The 9,966-nt window shown below is 36.9% G+C and overlaps 2 protein-coding genes across 2 annotated transcripts; both read left to right on the top strand.

Moving 5' to 3' along the window:
- Window positions 1-402: 402 nt before the first annotated feature.
- LOC137011371 (PI-PLC X domain-containing protein 1-like) lies at window positions 403-4,681 on the top strand. Its single transcript, XM_067374182.1, has 6 exons — window positions 403-873; window positions 975-1,111; window positions 1,389-1,517; window positions 1,600-1,755; window positions 3,737-3,917; window positions 4,000-4,681. The coding sequence occupies exons 1-6, from the start codon at window positions 771-773 to the stop codon at window positions 4,245-4,247; spliced, it is 954 nt and encodes a 317-aa protein (XP_067230283.1). The 5' UTR covers window positions 403-770; the 3' UTR covers window positions 4,248-4,681.
- Window positions 4,682-7,765: 3,084 nt separating this feature from the next.
- On the top strand, window positions 7,766-9,471 carry si:ch211-207l14.1 (E3 ubiquitin-protein ligase DZIP3). Its single transcript, XM_067373500.1, has 3 exons — window positions 7,766-8,058; window positions 8,925-9,023; window positions 9,357-9,471. The coding sequence occupies exons 1-3, from the start codon at window positions 7,777-7,779 to the stop codon at window positions 9,462-9,464; spliced, it is 489 nt and encodes a 162-aa protein (XP_067229601.1). The 5' UTR covers window positions 7,766-7,776; the 3' UTR covers window positions 9,465-9,471.
- The last annotated feature ends 495 nt before the right edge of the window (window positions 9,472-9,966 follow it).

Below are 9,966 nucleotides of genomic sequence, written 5' to 3'. Positions count from 1 at the left end.
CGTTCCATTGTATCAATTTGAAAACATTACGGGAACATTAATGTTCTCCTAACATTAAAAAAAAAGGGGGGGGGGGAAGCATTAAAGAAACATCCAACAAAAACAAAAAAAAATTCAGGAAAAAAAGTTTGAACGATGTGTAATGTTTTTGAGAACATTATTAAAGACCTGATCACTAAACGAACGTTCTATTAACGTTACTGGAAGAACGTTGTTTGAGAGAACCTTGCCAGAACGTTAGCCAATGTTCCATGTAGCTGCTTTTATATCAGTTTCACTCGTTTTTGATGACAATGGTACAGCTTATAGAGAAATCTATGTTTACTTACCATGTATAGTAGGCTATTTGTGAGCTTCTGAATGACAAACATCTTTTAAACAAATAACAAAATTAAAATTCTTAAAACTCCAGTCCAAACGTGTGTCTGTTGTGTTCGGTCTCTTCAACAAAACGAAAAACAATCGCACTTTCAGATGGTCCCTAACATTGTTGTCATCCAGATTCGAGACAGGAAAAGTCACGATCATGGGAAATCTTTACATTTCTGAACACTAACAAATTCGTATTTCACAACTGTAATGATCACATGGCTAAATGGAATCCCGTGCATTTTCTAACACGGTGTTTCTGACTGACATCACATGACACAGAAAAAAGCAGGAAACGATTATATTTAGTTTCAGCGGTCAGTGTACTGTAAAGGATGCTGTGAATGAACAATAACACACGTGTTTTAGGTGTATTCGAATTTAAAAACGTAGTAGGCTAAATGGAGGATGAGGAAATCTGCATCTCCAGATGTTGTTCGGACTGGATGTCCGAGATGTCCGCGGGTTTTTGGGACATCCCGCTGTGGAATCTCGCTATACCCGGTACGTCGATTAATTTTTCCGTTTTGCAATTAATTGGTGAACCTTTTGATTGATTACTATTACTATTTAACAATGATCACCATCTGTTTACTGTTTTTCAGGAAGTCATGACACCATGACTTACTGTTTAGATCAGCAGTCCTCAGTGCTGAAGTCTGAGCCGAAGGTGCTGCAAGTGTTAGCCGCTTTATTTCCCTGTATCGTTCGGCCCTGTATAATCAAATGGTCAACAACACAGGTAGTAACAGACATGTTGTTCTAAATTTTATAAATCTATTTCTTCAGTGGAACACAAAAGGAAGAATGTTAACATGACTAACAGCCTTCTCTTTCATTGCTTCTTTCAACAACAAAGTTTGGTGACTGTGTGTGTCATTCTGCCTCCTTTTGTGTAACACAGAAAAAAATATGTCATGCAGGTTTTTAGAACATTCTTAATGTGGGTAAATTGTGACAGGTGTTGATGAAATACAGCATTTTTCATGGCTTATTTTTATCCCTTTTTTTTTGTCCAGGAGGACAGCATCTCTAACCAGCTGGATTTAGGCATTCGGTTTCTTGATCTAAGAATAGCTCATAAGATAAAAGACCCTAATGACGTATTCTACTTTGCACATGGGATCTACTCTCTTCTGACAGTGAAGGTACTGATCATTTTAAAAGAATGTTAAATCCTAATTCCAATGGAGAATAACTTTGGTTGTGTTCTGGCTGTGTTATTTGAAGGAAGCGCTCACAGAAGTTTCTCACTGGTTGGACCAGCACATCAAGGAAGTGGTCATCATTGCACTTTCTGCCTTTGATGGAATGAACCTGCATCAACACAGAGACCTCATTCAATTCCTCATAAGAACTTTTAACAATAAAATTTGTCCCAATCATGTAAGTATGTTCATGTTTTTCCCCTCGCATGTCGTGTGTTGGGCTGCTTACTAAAGACCTTTTTACCATCAAAAATCACCTCTCAAAAAACTCGTCAAAAAACTTCTACACATAGATGTACATTCACAAGAGATGAAGATTTCGGTTATATCTAGAGATGCACCGATGTATCAGCCGTTTGTTGATCAGTTTACATTGGTTTATTAGTTAACTGTGTGAAGGCATTGAGCTGTATAATGTCTGTTGCATAATGAATCATTTTTTTCTGGGTAAAATAATAAAATACTTGCCAAAACACAATGAAAACTGTACAAAATACAACGTTGTCACTGTCCCGAATGGGCCAGTGCTGCATCTTTGTGAAAGTTTGTCCTTTACATGTGGTTTTAAAGGGTTAGTTCACCCAAAAAAGAAAATTTGATGTTTATTTGCTTACCCCAAGGGCATCCGAGATGTAGGTGACTTTTTTCTTCAGTAGAACACAAATGATGATTTTTAACTCCAACCGTTGCAGTCTGTCAGTTGTATAATGCGTGTCAGTGGGAACTTCGTCTATAAGAAAAAACATGCACAGACAAATCCAAATTAAATCCTGCGGCTCGTGACGACACATTGATGTCCTAAGACATGAAACGATTGGTTTGTGCGAGAAACCGAACAGTATTTATATAATTTTTTTACCTCTAAAACACCACAATGTCTAACTGGCCTGCAAATCCTATTAGTGAGGTCAAAAATCGCGTTCTGATGACGGAAGTGATGTCTCGCGCTTTGCTTCAATGAGTGCGAGAGATCACTTCTGTTGTCAGAGCGCGTTCAGACCTCACTAACCGGAGAGCAGATGGACATTGTGGTGTTTTAGAGATAAAAAATGATATAAAAACTGATCGTTTCGTGTCTTAGGACATCAGTGTGTCGTCACTAGCCGCAGGGTTTAATTTGGATTTGTCTGTGCATGTTTATTTTTACTCTTATAGACGAAGTTCCCCCACTGACACGCATTATACAACTGACAGACGGCAACGGTTGGAGTTAAAAATGCTCATTTGTGTTCTACTGAAGAAACAAAGTCACCTACATCTTGGATGCCCTGGGGGTAAGCATTTTTGGGTGAATTATCCCTTTAAGAACTGCGAATTTAAATATTCAAGCGCAAGAAGTTGAGAAATTCCCACACATCCATAGCGCGAGCCCGGAAAGCGTCTTAGTCCATGAAGTCTTTCGCTTCTAAATCACACAAAAGTATATCAACATGGCTGTATAACATAGTCGGTTGTGTCTTAAATGAATGTAAACAGCTGAGAAATAAAACGCTTGTGTAACAGTATATTGGATCTGTGCAGCTTTTAAAGTGACAGCAGCTTAATATTCCTGCTGCGCTGCTGTCTGCGTTTTAATGTTAATCAAACAACAAAAGACAAAAAAAATCACTCACTGCTCTTTACAAAATAACTTTACTAAGGATTAATATGTATTTAATTTATACACTGAAGAATATGCAGTTATTTTACATTTGTTTACTTTATTTCTGTACCTGAAAACTACTGTAAAACAAACCTAAGTTTATTAAAAACCTAAGTACTGTATCTTTATTCTCTTGTGTTTATGTATTTATGCTGGCCTGCTGAATGTTAAATGGATGTTCATTAGAAATTATTTGATGATGCAGCAATAATTTAGCTAGTATAACTTAATATGTACATTTTGAACTTTGCTAATTTAAAACATGATCAAAACACTATCTATTTTAATGATAAAACTTCAAATAAGAGACCAAGTGATAAATATTGGTATCGGAATCGGACAATAATTGTTTGTTATAATTGATATCAACCCCCAAAAAATCCTATCGGTGCATCCCTATCAGCAAATTGATAAAAGCTATTTTATTTTCCATGGTTGCTTCTTAGGGTTGAGATCACATGACCCGCTGCTGAATACTATCTCCCCTATAATTCCCTTGTTATTTGTGTTATTTCAGGTCACACCCTCACTGCAGGAGTGTTGGAAACACAGTTATCAGGTTATTCTGTCATATGATGACTCAGCTGCATCTGGACATGAGGAACTGTGGCCCCGGTGTGAATATTGGTGGGCAAACACATCAGATCCAAACCGTGTCATATCCTACCTGGAGGAGAGGAAAGAGGAAGGGAGACCAGGTCAGTCACAATAAAAAAATGAGAAGATATATTTCATTAAAGGTTGTTCTTCCTTAAATCATTTCCCCAAATTTGTTTTCAGATAGGTTTTTTGCTGCTGGTCTGAACCTAACCGAGGATGCCAAGTATATACTTTGTCATCCATGCCAGTCAATGCAAAGCATGACCCTGAGCTCCTATAGTCTGCTTTTGAACTGGGTCAAGCAGCAGCGTCCAGGCTCGGACAAAACATGTTTGAACATCATCTGTGCAGATTTTGTGGGGGTTTTCAGTAATGAATTCACCCAGCTGGTTATTGGACTCAATCAAAGACTCTTAAAAGAGACTTGATCTATAAATATGCCACATATTATGTTACATAAAGAAACTGTGTATTTCATAAAATATAGTATCTTTATTACAGTTTATCTTGCACATTCTTGATATATTTTAATGCAAGCGTTGTTATTTTTAATGTTTACATGCCAATAATTTTCCAGTCTTTTATGACGGTCCCTAAACTGTGAAAGGGAAAAAAATGTTTTGTGCATTGCTGCCATCTAGAGGTAATCCATATAGGTTCTTGTTTGCATTGGAGATTTTGTTACTTGCAATTTCATTTACATAAAGCTTTAAAAATGTCAAAGAACTAAATGTCTTTCCTGCTTTTTCTTGGATGTTTGATAAAACGGAAAAGGCAGATTCATATAATCAAAGACTAAGACGCTCAATAGATTATATAGCATTACCTGTCCAATGAGTCACACTTAATTTTAGTAACATCCAATGTCTTGTCAAGACTTCAACTGTTGTTGACACTGTGTTTGGCTTTTAATCCATGTGCGTTCCATGTATGTATTTGTGGGGTCTAATTTTAGATTGCACTTTCTAAGGTGCTTAACATTTATAGTATCTACTTAAGTGATAATCCAGTTCACTGATGCCTTTCACACTTGGTTTGTGTAGGGTGTATGAGGTAAATTTTCAGAATGTATTTTAAATTTAATGTCTCATTTATTCCAAGACAAAATCACAATATGTTTCTTGGGCAACTGTTTTATATCATGCAGAGACACTGACCTGGATATCATTTTGATCTAATTTGTTTCCACGATTGCGTTGTAGAATAGTGTGCACTACATGCAATATCCAAAGAATTTAGAACATTCTGAACAGATCTGGAGCAAGATGCTTCCAGAGAGCTTTGAGAATCCCCTCCCTCCTCTTTCAAGTCCCCACCTTTCTCCTAAACAGATTACTCGGGAGTTAAAGGAGCCTGCATTCGGTCGCTGTGTCGTCTCTATGAGGCTTAGAGCCACAGAGGAAACAGATGGGATAAGAAAACCAGGGGATATAATTACAGAGGCTTAATCAGCAATCCAAGGCCTGTCCAGAACCCAGTCACACAGCCTCAAGCTTCTGCACCTCACAGTTTCTCTTTCAGAGGTATTCGTCTCGGGGACTGGAGACAACTACAGCTGTTTAACATGGAGAACGAGGAAGAGGAAGATGAAATCTTTACAGCATTGCAGGGAGGATATGAAGGGCAGGAAGATGTGGAGGAGCAGGAGGAAGAAGAAGAACAAGAGGAGCCAGAGGCTGAGAGGAAGAGCAGTTGGGATGTCCCAATTCCAAGTCGATCATTGGCCAGTCGCAGAGCTTCACTTCCATGCCCGGTCTGTACACAATGCAAGTTTTTGTGTGTGTGTAGCTTGTACAAGTTTGAGTGCTATGGCACACGATCTTCTAAATGAGAGCAGAAAGACACCAGTCGCTTTGGGCCAAGCTGTGGATTTGTCTTACAGGCAGCCGACGAGCAGTTGATTCAATTAACACTTTTAAATAGTATCTCAAAGCCACACTAGGAGCTTTTCTACAAGCAATTTATTTCTCTTCCTTCCGTAGTACATTTTGCATTTTATTTTCATATTATTTATTCTCTTATTACAATTGAATTATCAAGTCAATTACATGAATTACATTTTTATTTCTTTTTTTTTAATTATTATTTGAAAGCTAAATCGAATTATTTTACCATCACTGATTTGTTAAAAATAATTCTTCGGCTAAATAAAAACATGATGATGTTTGGTGCATAAATATACACAATTTGCCCTACAGAAATGAAGACCCAATATAATTATGAATCATTAAAATGTCGCATTCTGTACAGAAAAACAGATCATTCAGGTTGCAAATCCAAAGGTACATCTCACAGCTGTGAAAATGCAACATTTTGATTTACGGGTTTGTGACATCAGAGATCAAAGCAGGACACAATTTGCATAATCTAAACTTTAGGAAGAGTTTATGCTGAAATTACCTTTCAGTGTTTGGACAAAACTGATTAAAGTAAAGTCAGACATTTCAGACAGGCTGATATTAGTTTTTCTTTTTTAGCTCCATCAAAATAGTTTTTAAAATAATTTAAACATGAGGTCAGATCAATAAGAAATATGTGAAATTCTCAACTGTGAGCTCATTGTACAAAATGTTGTTTGGATCATTCTCACATACTGGATAATATGGATCATCAGGGGCCAGTTCAAAAAGTTTAATCTGGATCAGAATGATCTGGATTTGGAAATCCTATGTTTTGCTATCCAGGATCAGGTAATCCATCTTACTTTTGTGCTGGTTTTTGAAAGCAATATTGGATTGGATGACACAAATATACACTTTTTCAAATTTCAGAGCCCCGAAAGGAACATGGTGATAGAAAGAATATGAGAAAAAAATATTTGCATTCTCTCAGAAAAGTTTCCCATAGTGTTCACCCGAGAAACTTTGACTGGTTCATCATTGTGTCAATGTAGTTTGCAAACAGTGATAAAAACACTTTAAATTAAATATAATATTTTTGTTTGATATTTACAGTTGTTTGGGAATTAACAGTATAGGTTACCAGAAGGCTAAATATAGCCTAATGTCTACTTCTAATTTACTTTAACAGTTAAACTAATCAAGAGTAAAATACAAAATATCTGTGTATGTATATAACATGATACAAATGTTGTATTTTTTGACCAGTTTTAAAGTTTTATTACATTTTTATTCCTGAAATCCACTTTTCTGATGGCATCAGTATAATCCAGATTTTTTGGATCAAAGGTGTCCCAATCTTACTAAAAACTTTGAACAGCACAAACTGATGATTTTATCCAGATCAAAATATCATATTTGCATCGCCTCCGGGAAGCTATTTAGGGCATCCAAGTCCTATCTAACTGAATGGGGGAATCCTGAAATCTCAAAAACTGCTTGGCAAACTCACAATTAAATAACATATTTCAAATGACTACCCTTTTCAGTAACAAAATCTGACATGAACTGTCCCATAAATGTTGTTTTTATGCTTAAATAGCATTAAAAAAGCTTATTTTTCAGGCTACACAACCCTCTGTGCATGTGCAGTCCTAAGCATAAGTCTCAGGTTTCTATGGGAACCTTTTTTTTTTAAATAAGGTTTCTATGGGAACCGTTGCTCAACATTTAAATAGTATTGTTCATTGTTTGCTGTAAGCTAGTCCTGCAGCGCTATCAGAGTTCCTCTGAAACCCTCCACCTCCCCCAGCTCCACCTGCCTAGATCTGCTATGGGATTTATCTATGTTTATTTATGCAGCAGCAGCACATCTTACATGCTCACATCAGTGTGTTTGCGTATCTATTAGCTGTAGCAAGTCCATACTTGCTCTTATACTTCGTATCGTAGCAGATCTAGTCCACCAAGATCTAATACATTAACATTGCCATATACAAAAACATGCTAAAACTATTCCGAGAGATGTCATGATTGAACTATTGTTATGCTGTTTTTGTTATAATTTCATATGTAATGAAAAATGAACTGTTTGTGCCCTTTCTTATTTTATGCTTGCATGCATATTATGCATATTTTACAGGCTCAGCTGAATGCAATGCATTTGAGCCGCCTGCAATCTGCCACCATGGCCCCAAGCCCAGCTCACCTGAGCCACTGGCTTCAGCGCGGTGAGGCGAGGCCGTGCTCTCGCTCCAGCCATGTTGGCAATAAAGAGGAGGGAACGCACACCAAGGGCAGCACATGTGAAAGACGGCCACATCCCATCCCTACCATCCCTGAGGTGCACGAGACTCTGGAGAGAAAAGCCCGATTTAGGAGCCGCAATGTCATGTCTCTGGTTGGTGTGATTTATATGATTTTGCTTTTTAATGTGTAAAGATGTGAATGATTACTAATAGGCTATTCAATCTCAGGAGCATTTAGATAAGCAAACATGAGATAAGATTTTACTGTTATGATACAGTGCTTTGACAAGGCTAGAAAAATCTGAGGCTTGTACAACACATGTTATATCCTGAAGCTAAAAAATAAATGAATAAAGCTAAAAACAACCTGTTGAGAAACAGGAACAGTTTTTTACACAATAGGGTTGTTTTGTTTAGATTAGTTTTGATAGTCTTTTCTTCCCTATTGTTATGTATAAATGAGTGAAACAACTTCTCAAGCAAGAAAAATGTTGGGCGGGACTTGACATTGGGAATTGATTGGATGGTTCTGGTTTGCTATTACTGTGATGTCATGTGAGTGACAGGTTTCCCCGCCCTCATGTCTGTCATCAGAGAAGAGAAGAGACGTCAATGCAAGAGAAAGTTATTTTGATTATAAAGGCACAAGAATTTTAAAAAACATTATGACATGCACAAATAAATAATTTATAATAAATTTTGCAATATTCTACAAAAAAATAAGAGTTTTCCATTTTGATTTCATGGTGATTGAGTCTCAGCGCTCATAAATTCACTCAAGCATAAATTCATAATACTTTTTACATTCACATCCTAATGATTATTTTATCCAAAACAAACTTGGATTTAAAAAAAAAAAAAAAAAAAGATTATTTGGAAAAAAAAGTCAATGGCAAAGTTGTTTTATTTATGGGAGAACTATCACTTTAATTAAATGGAAAGGTCATAAAAAAAATGTGAAATGGAATTGCATTTTTGTATTGCTGATCAAATATGTATGGTTGGTTTTGTTTTGTAGAGTGATGCGGACAGTTTGTGTCTGATCTGTCATGACGACCTACGCAAAGGAGGAGGAGGAATCAGAGAGCTTCACTGTTCCCACAGCTTCCACAGTGAGGTAAGGGTTCAGACTTTATAGCCAGGATAGGTATTATAAATGGTCAAATTTAACTTCAAAATTGCATTATTTCCAAATGTAAATGGCCCAGAAATCAAGACATTTCAGATTAGCTACTATCTATTCTGCATTTGAACTTACTGTCGCTGCCGAGCCATTGTTTTCTCCTAAGAGTTCATCTTCATTCTCCCTAACAATGTTTCATATGTGCCATTGTCCCGTGTGGCTTGTTCTCTTAGGTACTGAGATGCTGTCTTTTGTAAAGCTGCTTTGAAAGCCCTGTACAAAATAGCTGAATTTAAAACTAATATTGTGCTCCTGCTGCTGGTTTAGTGCATAGAGGAGTGGCTGTGGACCAAGCAGACCTGTCCCACATGTCAAAAGCATGTTGCCATGCCAGAGCCCCTGTACTGGACATCTACCAGAGTAATAGTGCCCTGAGCTCTTCCAGCACCCATTCAAACTACCTTGGACATCAGCTTTTACAGGATGGTTACATGATGCGGACAAATCACAATGGATATGAAAGGGAAAAAAGGGTGGTCATCTGACCGATCGCAGGGAGATTTTATTCATATGGAATCAGATGGGCAGAACATCTCTCTGTACATAGGCTAACTGATTTTGCCACCACTTAGTGTAAAACTGTTTTTTAAAAATTGTATTTACAAATTAAGAAATTGAATGTGTTATTTTCTATTGTGGTTATCTTTTTCTGCATACATTTAAGCAAACTGAACAAGTTGTATGAAAATGTAAAATTGTAAAATGTATCCCTCAATAAGTAATTTGAAGTAGGCATACTCGAAATATTAAAAAAAGGCCACATACACACTGCAGCTAAATTTGGGTTGTCAGTTCACCTTTTAGTGCTTAATCCCCTTCTGTACACACACAGTTCAGTAAAATACGGGAGTGGCAACCGCATTCTACAACCGAATTA

Source organism: Chanodichthys erythropterus, chromosome 21, assembly GCF_024489055.1.
Source record: "Chanodichthys erythropterus isolate Z2021 chromosome 21, ASM2448905v1, whole genome shotgun sequence".
Lineage (NCBI taxonomy): Eukaryota > Metazoa > Chordata > Actinopteri > Cypriniformes > Xenocyprididae > Chanodichthys > Chanodichthys erythropterus.
Note: the sequence above shows the minus strand (reverse complement) of the source record. Positions and strands in the feature narration are given on the sequence as shown.

Coding starts and splice junctions, on each gene's coding strand:
- LOC137011371 (XM_067374182.1), top strand. CDS start 771: ATGGAGGATGAGGAAATCTGCATCTCCAGATGTTGTTCGGACTGGATG. Junction 1,518..1,599: donor ACTCTCTTCTGACAGTGAAG/GTACTGATCATT, acceptor TGTTATTTGAAG/GAAGCGCTCACAGAAGTTTC. Junction 3,918..3,999: donor GAAAGAGGAAGGGAGACCAG/GTCAGTCACAAT, acceptor ATTTGTTTTCAG/ATAGGTTTTTTGCTGCTGGT.
- si:ch211-207l14.1 (XM_067373500.1), top strand. CDS start 7,777: ATGCATATTATGCATATTTTACAGGCTCAGCTGAATGCAATGCATTTG. Junction 8,059..8,924: donor GCCGCAATGTCATGTCTCTG/GTTGGTGTGATT, acceptor TTTGTTTTGTAG/AGTGATGCGGACAGTTTGTG. Junction 9,024..9,356: donor CCCACAGCTTCCACAGTGAG/GTAAGGGTTCAG, acceptor CTGCTGGTTTAG/TGCATAGAGGAGTGGCTGTG.